The 15,226-nt window shown below is 39.9% G+C and overlaps 1 protein-coding gene across 2 annotated transcripts in view; it reads left to right on the top strand.

Annotated features, from left to right (window-relative positions):
- LOC136267878 (uncharacterized) overlaps window positions 1-15,226 on the top strand; it is a 51,320-nt gene that overhangs the window by 17,351 nt on the left and 18,743 nt on the right. For both annotated transcript variants that reach the window (XM_066063051.1, XM_066063052.1), the window contains exon 6: window positions 7,208-7,375. In XM_066063051.1, coding sequence (XP_065919123.1) covers window positions 7,208-7,375 — 168 coding nt within the window. The remainder of the gene's footprint in view (window positions 1-7,207; window positions 7,376-15,226) is intronic.

Raw genomic sequence — 15,226 nt, forward strand, 5'->3', positions numbered from 1 at the left:
CCTTGGCCTTTTTGGGGGCCGCACCGTTTTTTTACAGCTTGGCTGTTTTGGATTAGATATCACTTCTTTTTGTATTGCAAGCCACAAAGTTGGCCATAAATTGGCTTTGGTGCTACCTTTTAACTTGTTGTTTTTCTTTACTGCAGGAATTGTGGAACAAAGGAAGTAATTGTGTGTATAGCTTTTGTCTGATTAAACATTTGAATATTTAACACTGAATGATCAAGACACACGATAGTGTGTTGTGCGGCCCAAGAAGCCGGCGCGCCACACCGTGAGTATATTTACAGGAAGAAAGTAAACGCGATTTTCACACCTTTGTAGCTCCGTGATTCCTTATCCGATTGAAACCAAAGTTGCTACAGAGGTGCCGGCTAGGTAGGGGAGTCCACATTCCAAACTTGAAGAAAATCGCTCCAGCCATTTCCGAGATACGAGCGGCCAAAGTTTGGGTTTTTTTTCTTAGTTTTTTTCTTCTACTTCTTTTCGCACACTTTGCAAAATCCGCAATAAAACACGAATGCGTGCTCCAATCGGGCTGAAATTTGGCGCACTTAAAGGGCTCATTAAGGCGAATCTCAGTACCAAGTTTGGTAGGAATCCGATGAACATTCACGGAGTTATGACCGATTATCTGCGTAAAATAAGGTCGAAGGTCTGTCACGCCCACAGGGTAAACCGCTTGAAGGAATGAGCTGAAAATTGCTATGTAGATGGAGTAACTATCGTAGGAGTGCCTTTTTGTGGTTTGAAAGGAATCCAGTTACAGTGCCATCGAGATATAACACAAAACCCAACCTGTGTCACAATTACGCGATCGATTTTTATGAATAAAAAACTAATAGTTTTCACGCCTACCAGGCAAACCGCTTAGAGTAGTGAGTTGAAAATCGGTGTGTGGCTGGAATAATTATCATAGAAAGTCCGTGCAGTAGTACAGAAGAATCGGATTACAAACCACTGAGTTATGATTCCAAAGCCAACTACGTGTAGCATATGCGAGATCGAGATACTCTAATAGAACAGTCACCCTAATAAAGCATTCAGCTACGTTTATAACTTACTCCATTATAGAATTATATTACATTGCAAGTTATTCTGTAGGGAGTTCAGCTACATACAGTTAATCTTATAGACAATTCAGCTACAAGCAAGTCACCCTGTAGAGAATTCAGCTACAAATACGTTGCTGTAGAGATTCAGAACATTATAAGTCACACTGAAGAGAATTCAACTATAAACAAGTCACTGCGTAAAGTGTTCAGCTACAAAAAAGCTACCTAGTAGAGAGTTCATCTAGATCAGCTACAAACAAGTTACTTTATGCAATGTTCAGCTACAAGTAAGTCACTCTGTAGAGAGTTCAGCTACAAACAAGTCACTCTGTAGTACAAACAAGTCACCGTGGAGAGAGAGTTCAGCAACCAATCAAAAAACCACCATGTAAAAGAGTTCAGCTATACAAACAAGATATAACTCTATAGAGAGATCAGGTAGAAACTTAACAGATCACACTGTAGAGAGTTCAGCTAGAAACAAGTCATCCAGACTAAGTAGAGAGATCAACTAGAAAACATCACCTTGTAGAGAGTTCAAATCACCCTGCAGATAGTTCAGCTACAAACAAATCACCCTATAGAGAGATCAGCTAGAAGAAGTCACCTTGTAAAGAGTTTAGCTACAAAGAAACTACCATGTAGAGAATTCAGCTATGAACAGATCATCCTGTCAAGAGTTCAGCTAGAAACAAGTCATCCCGTAGAGAGATCAACTAGAAGAAGTTACCTTGTAGAGAGTTCAGCTACAAAGAAACAACCATGTAGAAAGTTCAACTGCAAACAAATCAAACTGTACAGAGTTCAGCTACAAACAAATCACCCTGTAGAGAGATCAGCTAGAAACAAGTCACCTTGTAGAGAAATCAACTAGAAGAAGTTACCTTGTAGAGAGTTCAGCTGCAAACAAACCATCATGTAGAGAGTTCAGCTGCAAACAAATCACCTGTAGAGAGTTCAGCTACATACAAATCTCCCTGTAGAGAGATCAGCTAGAAGAAGCTACCTTGTAGAGAATTCAGCTACAAAGAAACCACCATGTAGAGAGTTCAGCTGCAAACAAATCGAATTGTAGAGAGTTTAGCTACCAACAAATCACCATGTAGAGAGTTCAGCTAGAAACAAGTTATCCTGTAAAGAGATCAGCTAGAAGAGGTTGCTTTGTAGAGTGTTCAGTTATGAACAAACCATCATGTAGAAAGTTCAGCTGCAAACGAATCACCCTGCAGAGAGTTCAGCTACGAGAAGATCACCCTATAGAGAGTTCAGCTAGAAGAAGTCACCTTGTAGAGAATTCAGCTGCAAAGAAACCACCATGTAGATAGTTTAGTTGTAAACAAATCATCCTGTAGAGAGTTCAGCTACGAACAGATCACCCAGTAGAGTTCAGCTAGAAACAAGTCACCCTGCAGAGAGATCAGCTAGAAACAAGTCATCCTGTAGAGAGACCAGCTAGAACAAGTCACTTTGTATGTAGAAAGTTCAGCTGCAAAAAAATCACCCTGTAGAGAGGTCAGCTACAAACAAATCTCCCTGTAGAGAGATCAGCTAGAAGAAGTTACCTTGTAGAGAGTTCAGCTACAAAGAAACCATCATGTAGAGAGTTCAGCTGCAAACAAATCACCTGTAGAGAGTTCAGCTACAAACAAATCACCCTCTAGAAAGATCAGCTAAAAGAAGTCACCCTGTAGAGAGTTCAGTTACAAAGAAACCACCATGTAGAGAGTTCAGCTACAAACTAGTGACCTTGTAGAGACATCAGTTACCTTGTAGAGAGTTCGGCTACAAAGAAACCATCATGTAAAGAGTTCAGCTGCAAACAAATCACCTGTAGAGAGTTCAGCTACAAACAAATCTCCCTGTAGAAAGGTCAGCTAGAAGAAGTCACCTTGTAGAGAGTTCAGCTACAAAGAACCATCATGTAGAGAGTTCAGCTGCAAACAAATCACTGGGAGGGTTTGCATACTGATTTCTGTTTTTACCTAAAAGAATATTGCTTATGTTGTCAGGAATGCTGAGATGAATCTCTGGGAGGATTGGGTAGGGAAGGACAATGGATTAATAAGGAAATTTTACTACAATTTTAGATGATTAGGTTTAGCTCTCCATTTGTGACCCAGTCTGGGAAAACCGGGCTTATCGCCTATTTAAAAGTATCGAGAAATGCTGGTTTAAGTATTTAGTGTGTTGTAGCTCGCCAATGGTTGAAGCTATGTGTACCAAATTTTCACACGTTTTGCACGAATTCCTTACCTTTCACAGCATCCACTGTGCAAGTAGCCAACAACTAAGCTTCCCGCCATTTTAGATAGTTTTAAACCAAGGTTGACTGTATCAGGTGAGCTGCAAAATGGGTGGGAGGCGGGGGCCTGGAAGGCAGGCAAGATGGTGTTCAAAGATTAAAAAGGAAGGTGTAGGGATGAATTAGGCCAAGTTTTGGGCCATTGAGGTCTCAAAATTGGCTAAAATGAAAGGAAATTCATAGCAGAGGTACTTATTCAACACCACAGAGCTGTACAGCCACATACAGTCATCCCCAGGCTGACCAGAGCTCCATTAAGGCCGCACACCGCACGTACAGATCGCCACTGAGCTTGGGAAAAGCAGCCAGCAAAACCAGACCACTCAAGTCTAGTTGATTTTGATTGTGGAATTAGATAGTTTATTCATATAGCTTTGTGTCCTGGGTGAAAAATCGAATCTGCTGACATGGGTGATAAGACCGGTTTTGTCAGACTGAGTCACATTTGACCTTCTATGCTTCAACTCTTCAAGAATTTTTGGACCTAACCAACCCAACTTTTCCATTGACTGAAAAACTGAAATAAAATTCATAAGTGGAAAATGAAACTAAATTGCCACTAGAAAAACTCTGAACACAAGCCTCGTATTCTTCCAATTCATTTAACTATGGTGGCTGGTTCCAGGAGTTTCTCACTTATGCTCAGTTATTTCCAAGAAATTTCTCGCTTATTCTCACTTCTTAATTATTTTCTTACTTATTTACCAAATATTTTTCATTTCTCAAGTTATTTTCTTAATGATATCTCACTTTTGAGTTCATTTCTCAGTTACGCTTCCAATTTCTCAGTGTTACCCTCTCAGGTACGCATTTCCCATTTCTCAGTTACTTTCTTGATTATTTTCCAGTATTTTTTCTCAAGTACATGGCATGCAAAAGCACTAGACTAATGACTGTTGTGGACTGTGTAGCTCTTCTATATGAAGTTTTCTGGCACAGCATGGTGCTGTATTGTCTGAGGAGGTACTGTTGGATGCCTGTGATTGACCCATGCAGCAGGATGGAGGCTTGAGAAATTTTATTTGAAGTGACGAGAAGAGGAAGAGCTGAAGTCATCCAATGAAGAAACAAAGCTATGGAGTTAGCAGCACAAATTTGGAACTGGCTGGCTGCTTGTATAGCTGACAATGAAAACAAATGCCTGGGTAGCTACATATGTATTACAAGGCTGGCTCAGCAGGGTGGGCCAAGTGGGCCATGGCCTACCCAATAATTCCTGCCTAAATATTTTAACTAAGCAAACCATTTTAATTATTTTGACACCTGGTTTCCAATTGTCACTAAAGTGGCTGGTCATGTTTCTCCTTGTAACAGCTGCTGTTGACATTGCTTGTCATAGTTGTTGTAGGAGGCCATTTACGATTGTTATTACCTGGTAAAGTAACACCCTGGCCTTTATTTAGGACAGGTGTTTATGGCATTTATTTAGGCGTTTAAGGTCTGACAACACGTGTCATCATTGAACTGGACAATATCCATGTGTTTAGCTTTCTTCCTTATGATAAAGAAGTGTTCTGCCACACTTGCCAGAAGGCTACCAGGGAGAAGAAAATATGTAGCTTATATAACAAGGTCTGATCAAGCTTTTGTAAGTTTAACATTAGCTAGCTAATATTAACTGGTTTATAAACCGACTTTGCATTTCTGGCAGCTTTCAACGAATGGAAAGATCGACTGGCAAAATTTTTAAGCTGGATACTAATTAGCTATAAGAACACTGAATATGTTTAACAAATTTTCTGTCTAAATTATCATAATTTTCAATCTCAAGCATCTAAATTTCAAAAAATTTCCTTGGGGAGGGGGGGGGGGCATGCCCAGGCATTTTGCAAGTGCAGTGTACAGTGACTTTTACCCCTGTCAAGTATATAACAGTTTGGCCCACCCGATGTTAAAAAAGTGAGCCGGCCCTGAATATTGTAATAGAATCTATTACAACATAGTTTAGTTCCCCTACATTAGCATGTTACTGCTATCTGTTCAATGCCAAGGTAGGGATTTTCCCACATACATACGTAGCTATTTTGCAATAGCTACCATTATTCATATCTCTCGTTTCACTACTTAGTATCACTGGAACCCTACTTCATTTTAAATCAACATTTTTTATTTGTACTATGTACATAGTTTGTTAACTTTTTGCTATAGCATACGTACACATAGCTATGTTACACATGTACTTCTGACTGCTTTATTAGAGTATCTCAATCTTGCTGCTGGGCATGGTTTACCATGTCTAGTTTTCTATAGCAAAACCGCAGCTGATTGCAGTTAGATCATTAAGGGGTGTGGTCATGGAATGCGCTGATCATTAAGTGCAAGGCACATATTCTGATTCTTTAGGGATGTTATCAGATCAGCATTTGTTTTATACTTGAAGTGTAGCTACACGTATTTACTCCACCTACAATAGCTTAAGCGCTTCAAATAGTTTTGTGGCATCTAAATAAGCTCCTCTAATGAAATTGTTGATGCAGAATATTAATACCTTCCATACATGAAAAAGAAGATAAAGATAAAAGGAAAGGCACATGCCACCAGTGAGTTTGTTATTAAAGTGATGGCTGTGCACTGCTTTGTTTGACCACTAGCCTTGCAACTGTGGTCAGGTAGTGAGGTAGGCAAACTAAAATACTGGTTTTGATGATGTTTTATGCTATATCTGGCCATCTGACCCTTCTGTGATCAATATCTGAGTGTTTTCTTGTTTTTAATGCTGGATTTGAAGTTAGATACACTAAGGCTATTCTGTGAAAGTGATTTCATGTTTCTATGATGGTTTTTACCAGTTAAGTAGTATTTTTAGTGGCACCTGTCACTTTAAGGGGAACCGTACTATATATAAACAGGAATGCCGTGTTATTTGATAAACAATACTGAACTTCTTGATATGTAAAGTAAACCATCTAGAACTCTTTTAGGGTTTTATGGGAGAGTTCCTACAACCCCCCAAGTATTTGTGAGGAGCACAAATGCTGATTTTCAAGGTCAGTTAGGGTCTTCTATAAGTCTCTTTGGTGCCTGGAAGGTATACTTTGAGTGTTGTGGAGTTGGACAGATTTCTGGGTGTTTTGTGATTGTTCAAGGGGTGCTGGTGTTGATGTTGGCAATAGCAGTTTGACAATGCAGGAAACAGCTGTTGCGTATCAGGATTCTACCATTATGAGTCGTGATAAAGTAGTGGTGGTGGGGACCATGTTGACAACAGTTCCACAAGTGTCCCACATTTTTTGTTTGTGGATGTTGCAGTGCAACTTTAGAGCCTGTTAATGTAGTCCAGGAAAACTTTCAGGTGCAAAAATGTTGGGGATGGCAAAAGAAAAAGGGTGATAATAGCATTGAGGAAAATGCTGGCATAATAGGCATGGCTTAAAGTGGAAATTGGGGAACACAAATTATGCACATATTGCATGCACAAAAGAATTGAGGTACTCTTATAGAACAGTCATGCACAATAGCAATCAACATAATATGTGGTTTTTGTTATGGTCAAACCATCCAAGGATCAATAGAAAGTCATTACATTATCATATCATACATGTAGCTATCCAGTTGGAAATGACCAATCAAATTATAGCAAAATGTCAAGCATATTAGGTGAGAAAATTATAGGTGAAAAAAGCAATATAGACTAATTGCTAAACCTGATTTACTACCTTCACAAATGAAATGATCAGTAACGTTCTACTATCCTGTGATCCATGTCATTAATCTTCATGCACCATGGTTTTATTTGGTAATTTTAATACAGTGTATGCATCATTTGACAAGTTTCTTATCCTGTGTTACTATTCAATAGGATAAACTGTACTATATGTATTCTTCAACAAAATTGTGTGTGTCTATACAGATTGATGACCCCGAGGCTAATAAGAAGCCTTATGAGAAATATCTAAACCTTACAACCATTGAGGAACTAGCTGAAGTGATTGGTGCTGTAAAGTATGTTGAGTGTTCAGCTCTTACTCAAAAGGGATTGAAGACTGTGTTTGATGAAGCAATCAGGGCAGTATTCAAGGTATAAAAATATGGCAATCTTATTAGTGCTATGAGCCTGTGAAGCCATAGTGCATATGTAATTGCTAATCACCTAGTGTAAATAGCACTATTTATTGTTATATGTAGTTGTGTTTGTTTGCAACAGAAGTACATGGTGTATTGTGTTGCACAATGAAGTGGGATGATGATGTATGGTTGTTGTGCATTCAAATACATGTATTGATAATGAAATTAGGTTCTAGAGACCTTGTCTAAAACTTTTAGCCCCAAAAGTCCCTCCCAAAAATGTTGGCATTTTTGCCAGTGGGCAGAATTTAAAAATGGCTGCTATAGCACAATAACTATGTACAATAGCTGAAGTCTTTAACAAGGACACTTTTTTGAGTAAGTCAACCATCAGATTGTCATTTCTGGCCACAGTAAAGCTCTCATACAACCAAGTATTAAGAATAATAAGAAATGCGGTTAAAATTATGTCAAATAAATAAACAAATAATGTTCTCGATAACTATGAAGCATAGAGACATGAATTAACTGGGGATAGATCCGCTTGTGAACAAAGGCTTATGCCAGTTCATGCTGATAACTTGAACAGGTGTGTAATTATATATAATTTCCAGTACAAAACAGCTAATTAAGTGCCACGCCTGCATTCATGATGACCATAGTGGAAGGATTAGCGACAACGAAGAAAGGGCACTAGAGTACTCATCAGACATGGGGCCAAGTACATTTAAAAGTACTTAAGTAAAGTACAAGTACTTTTGAATTTTCCAAGTACAAGTACTCCAGCAGCAATCAAGAGAGTACTTAAGTAAAGTACAAGTACATTTTGTTGTAGTAAAATATATCTAATCAAAAACAGTTAAGCTGTAAAAAAAGGTGCGGCCCCAAAAAGGCCATTATGAAAAAAGATGTGAAATCCAAGGTGGCGGCCAAAAAATGGCTGTGATGGTAGGTTAATGGTAAAAATTTTAATAACGACAATTCAGGTGAATTTTGTCTTGCCACAAAATTCGCCTGAATTGTCGTTATTAAAATTTTACCATTAACCTACCATCACAGCCATTTCTTGGCCGCCACCTTGGATTTCACATCTTTTTTCACAATGGCCTTTTTGGGGCCGCACCTTTTTTTACAGCTTAGCTGTTTTTGATTAGATTTCACTTCTTTTCGTGTTTGTATACGGCCGGCTTTGGGGATTTTCTTTTCTTTACCACAGGAAGAAGAAAAGATGAAGCAGATGTTAAATACTTTAAATATTTCTGATTTTATCAGTAAATGTACAAATTATATATATATATATATATATAATACATATATTTATTACAGAACACTCTACACGGTGGTTTCTTTATAACTGAACACTCTACAAAGTGACTTCTTCTAGCTGATATTTCTACAGGGTGATTTGTTTGTAGCTGAACTCTCTACATGGTGGTTTCTTCGCAGCTGAACTCTCTACATGGTGGTTTCTTTGCAACTGAACTCTCTACAAGGTGGCTTCTTCCAGCTGATATTTCTACAGGATTTGTTTGTACTGTAGCTGAACTCTCTACATGATGGTTTCTTTGCAGCTGAACTCTCTACAAGGTAACTTCTTCTAGCTGATGTCTCTACAGGGTCACTTGTTTGTAGTTGAACTCTCTACATGATGGTTTCTTTGTAGCTGAACTCTCTACAAAGTAACTTCTTCTAGCTGATGTCTCTACAGGGTCACTAGTTTGTAGCTGAACTCTCTACATGGTGGTTTCTTTGTAACTGAACTCTCTACAAGGTGACTTCTTCTAGCTGATCTTTCTACAAGGTGATTTCTTTATAGTTAAACTCTCTACATGATGGTTTCTTTGCAGCTGAACTCTCTACAAGGTAACTTCTTTAGCTGATCTCTGTACAGGGTGAATTGTTTGTAGCTGAGCTCTCTACAAGTGACCTCTTCTAGCTGATCTCTCTACAGAGTGATTTGTTTGTAGCTGAGCTCTCTACAAGTGACCTCTTCTAGCTGATCTCTCTACTGAGTGATTTGTTTGTAGCTGAACTCTCTACATGGTGGTTTCTTTGTAACTGAACTCTCTACAAGGTGACTTCTTCTAGCTGATCTTTCTACAGGGTGATTTGATTGTAGCTGAACTCTCTACAAAGAACTTCTTCAAACTGATCTCTGTACAGGGTGAATTGTTTGTAGCTGAACTCTCTACAAGGTAACTTCTTCTAGCTGATCTCTATACAGAGTGACTTGTTTGCAGCTGAACTCTCTACATGATGGTTTCCTTGTAGCTGAATTCTCTAAAAGGTAACTTCTTCTAGCTGATCTTTCTACAGGGCGATTTGTTTGCAGCTGATTTCTCCACAAGGTAATTTGGTTGCAACTGAACTCTACATGGTGATTTCTTATAGCTGAGCTCTCTACAAGGTGACTTCTTCTAGCTGAACTCTCTACAGAGTGATCTTTTCGTAGCTGAAACTCTCTACAGGGTGATTTGTTTGCAGCTGAACTCTCTACATGATGGATTCTTTATAGCTGAACTCTCTACAAGGTGACTTCTTCTTGTTGAACTCTCTACAGGGTGAATTGTTTGTAGCTGATCTCTCTACATGATAGTTTCTTTGTAGTTGAACTCTCTACAAGGTAACTTCTTCTAGCTGATCTTTCTACAGAGCAATTTGTTTGTAGCTGATTTCTCTACAGGATGATTTGTTTGCAGCTGAACTCTCTACATGGTGGTTTCTTTGTAGCTACAAGGTGACTTCTTCTAGCTGAACTCTCTACAGGGTGATCTTTTTGTAGATGATCTCTCTACAGAGTGATTTGTTTGCAGCTGACCTCTCTTCCTGATGGTTTCTTTGTAGCTGAACACTCTACAAGGTAACCTCTTCTAGCTGATCTCTTTACAGGGTGAACTGTTTGCAGCTGAACTCTCTGCAGGGTGATTTAAACGCTCTACAGGGTGATTTATTTGCAGCTGAACTCTCTACATGATGGTTTATTTGTAACTGAACTCTCTACAAGGTAACTTCTTCTAGCTGATCTTTCTACAGGGCGGTTTGTTTGTAGCTGAATTCTCTACAAGGTGATTTATTTGCAGCTGAACTCTCTATAGGGTGAATTCTTCTAGCTGAACTCTCTACAGGGTGATCTTTTCGTAGCTGAACTCTCTCCAGGGTGACTTCTTCTAGCTGATCTCTCTACAGGGTGATTTGTTTGCAGCTGAACTCTCTACATGGTGCATAGTTTCTTTGTAACTGAACTCTCTACAAGGTGACTTCTTCTAGCTGATCTCTCTACAGGGTGATTTGTTTCTAGGTGAACTCTCTACAGGGTGACTTGCCTGTAGCTGAATTGTCTATCAGATTAACTGGTTGTAGCTGAATTCCCTACAGAATAACTTGCAATGTAATATATTTCTTTGATGGAGTAAGTTATAAACGTAGCCGAATGCTCTATTAGGGTGACTGTTCTATTAGAGTATCTCGATCTCGCATTTGCAACACGTAGTTGGCTTTCGAATCATGACTCAGTGGTTTGTAATCCGATTCTTCTGTACTACTGCAAGGACTTTCTATGATGATTATTCCAGCTACACACCGATTTTCAGCTCATTGCTTTAAGCGGTTTGCCGGGTAGGCGTGAAAACTAATAGTTTTTTTATTCATAAAAATCGATTTCGTAATTGTGACACAGGTTGGGTTTTGTGTCATATCTCCATGGTCTTTATCTCGATTCTCTTCAAACCACAAAAAGGCACTCCTACGATGGTTACTCCATCTACATATCAATTTTCAACTCATTCCTCCAAGTGGTTTACCCTGTAGGCGTGACAGACCTTCGACCTTATTTTACGCAGATAATCGGTCATAACTCCGTGAATGTTCATCGGATTCCTACCAAAGTTGGTACTGAGATCCGCCTTAATGAGCCCTTCAAGTGTGCCAAATTTCAGCCCGATTGGAGCACGCATTTGTGTTTTATGGCGGATTTTGCGAAGTGTGCGAAATGAAGAATAAAAAAAAAAACGAAGAAATTAAAATGAAACTTTGTTCGCTCGTATCTCGGAAATGGCTGGACCGATTTTCTTCAAATTTGGTATGTAGACTCCCATAACTGGCCGGCACGTCTGTAGCAAATGTGGTACCAATCGGAGAAGGGATCACAGAGCTACATAGGTGTGAAAATTACGTTTTCTTTCTTCCTGTTAATATACTCACGGTGTGGCACGCCGGCTTCTTGGGCCGCACGACACACTATTGTGTGTCTTGATGCTGTATTCAGTGTATTGTAGTATGTAAGTGTGCCTAGGGGGGTTGGTTTTTGTCAACCATTCTCTCTCTTAAACTCTTAAAATTCACTGACTTGAACAGCATCATTGTTTTTGTTTGCCAGAATGCTATGACATCATTAATCATGGCAACATGGTACATAGTAAGGTTGGGGAAGGCAGTAGAAGAGTCGCAAGAAGTTGTAAACTGCACCTTCACCCACTGTGTACAAACTACATACAATGTTTGCAGTACTACAAGTACTTTAAGTACTCAAGTACATACAAGTACTTAGCAAAGTACTTGAGTATAAGTACAAGTACACTGGGGAAATTAAGAAAGTATTTAAGTAAAGTACAAGTACTTTCAAATCTGTACTTAAGTGTACTTAAGTATAAGTACTCGTGTACTTGGCCCCATGTCTGGTACTCATTGTTTGTGGCTACTGCCTCTTTATTTGCTAAGCTGTTTTCAGGTAGCACAGTGAGTTTCAAGTCACCTTGCCAGGTGCCAGTGGATGCGCTCCACTTGAAGATCAAGCTTATGAGTACCTGCTGTCAATGTTAACATGATTGTTTGTTTGTTATGGATTTGTTTGTTTGTATTATTTTTGTATACAGTAGGACCTCTATTATCCGCCGACTAGTGGCTTTATAACGAAACTCAAAGGAAATATGATTTATAGAAACTATATTCATAGCAATGAATAATCTCTAGTATGCCTATCACTTTGTTGTATTTCTGAGAGAGCACTTGTATGGTCGCTTGTAGCAAATTGCAACTGTGTGCTTACAGGAAGAAGTAAACTATGCAGAGACACTATTCGCAACCTTCTAAGTGTAAAAGTGCTGTTACCTTGACTAACGCTATTGTGCTATAACAAAGTTCTAAGGAGTTCACACAACAGAATCTTATATTTATATTGTTACAAGTACACAAAAAATTAAAATTTTCAACTAGAGTAGGGACCATAGCACATCGATACAAAGTACTGAAACAAGTTGGAGTAGTCCATGATAGTAAAACAATAAGAAGTGTTATGTCCCTACTGTGCATTTCCGTTATGGTATCTTGAGCACAGTAGGGATATAACACTTCTCATTGTTTTACTGTGATTTAATATCATGGACCACTCCAACTTGTTTCAGTACTTTTTATCGATGTGTTTATGGTCCCTACTCTAGTTGAAAATTCTACATTTTTGTGTACTTGTTTGTTAACTTTTTTTGTAATTAATTATTATGACTGGTGAACCCATACATACTGCATCTGAAATAGCACCATGCACCCCAGCTATATCAATTATCGTCTGAAAAGTAAAGTATCCATTACTCTTTGTTGTCAGCTATATTCAACTCATCACACAGCAGTACGAATCAAGAACTGTTCGAAAAACACCTCTGCAATCAAAATAGCTACTATGAAAAATACAGACGATTTCTGTTACGAAGGGAAGCCATCACGTGCTACCGCCAAATCAACACTTTTTGCTGTCAGCAAAGATGAATAGGACACAAATGAGGACACTGGTAAGTCCATGAAGAACGTGTTGTATGTACTGCAGTGTGCCTAAAGGCACCTCTTGGGCCGAAGTGACGTCAAACAGTGAAAAATCAAGCCCGTAGCCTTAGCCGTTATCGAGTTATGCTTGTCTGAAGGAATCAGTCAATTACTTAGTCAGTCAATCAGTCAGTTACTCAGTCAGTAGAAAATTCCGTTAAATAATTTATTTATTTTTAATTCCGTAGCAACTTTTTGAAGGCGTTTCGGCTCAATCTGAAAGCTTCTTCGGGTTTAGTTTGACCTAACCAATAGTGTATCATCATTGTCTGAGAAAATTGAGGCTGTTTTTTAGGTGATGTTATTTTGTGGGCCACGCCTACTCCTTTGTGGTCCCTACTATACAGTATGTCGCACTGTATGGTACGGTTTCTTTAGTATATGAAACTGCTGCCAATAGTATAACAGCAAAGAGAAATTGTTTTGTTCCAAATACACATGATACTTACTAGTGTACCAATACTCATTACAATAACCACCATAGGGTTGTGAAGGATGCTTCCAGTGGTGGCGTGTGTTCTATTAGAGTTTTTGCAAAAACATAGACAATCCCTATTATGAAACTCTGGCTAATGATAACACACACACAGACACACACACACATGCACACCACACACACACACCACACACACACACACACACACACCACACATACACGCCACACACACACACACACACACACACCACACACACACGCCACACACACACACACACACACACACACACACACACACACACACACACACACACACACACACACACACTCACACACACACACACACACACATCACACACACTCGCACACCACACACGCGCACACACACACACACGTACACACATCACACACACTCGCACACCACACACGCGCACACCACACACGCGCACACACACACCATACTCACACACACGCACACACACTCGCACACCACACACACACACACACACACACACACACACACACCCACACACACACACACACACACACACACACACACACACACACACACACACACACACACACACACACACACACACACACACACACACACATGCACACACCACACACACACACACACACACATGCACACACCACACACACACACACACACACACACACACCACACTCACACACACGCACACACACTCGCACACCGCACACACACTCGCACAGCACACACACACACATGCACACACCACGCACACACACATCACACACACACACACACACACACATCACACACACACCACGCACACACACACACATCACACACACACCACGCACACACACACACACACACACACCACACTCACACACACACGCACGCACGCACGCACACACACACACACACACACCACACACACACACACACACACCACACACACACACATACACACACACCACACTCACGCACACACACACACACACACACACACATATTTTTCAGGAAACCAAGTGTGCACCCACAGCTATCCTAGTGCTGGGCGGTATACTGGATATACCGGGATCCGTGGTATTATCACCAAACCAGTTCAAAGGTATTTACTTTGGTAATATGTGACTGGATTTAGCAAAATCAACTATGTGGGCACAAGAGTCAAAAATGAGATAACACCACCATGAAGTTGCTGCACTATCAAGCTAACGATTTCCGTATCGAACTCACCTTCAACTTGTCGGGTCTACTTTTGGTAGGCTGTTTCCTGGTGACCTATATAACCATGCCAAATATCTGTACAGGTCTGTGCAGGAGTCTGTAAAGAACAGGGAAGTGCTTAGGGGGGTTCATACACTCTGGACAGCTGAATGTGTGATGTATGTCTGTTTTGTGAGATTTCAGTCTATTTCCTGCCTCTGACGGGCTGTTTTGTGGTCTGGTTCCTTCAGTCACCATCCTCGTCCATTTTGTAGTCTGTCTCTTGCCCGCACCGCCACCCCCCACCCTCCACCCTTTTTGAGGACATGTGATACAGTAGTACTGGTGAAAAAATCTATCCAAAATGGCGGGAAACTCTACAAGGATTACTTTGGTCACCAGATGCTCTTAAAGGTTGC

This window comes from Dysidea avara, chromosome 10, assembly GCF_963678975.1.
Source record: "Dysidea avara chromosome 10, odDysAvar1.4, whole genome shotgun sequence".
NCBI classification, from domain to species: domain Eukaryota; kingdom Metazoa; phylum Porifera; class Demospongiae; order Dictyoceratida; family Dysideidae; genus Dysidea; species Dysidea avara.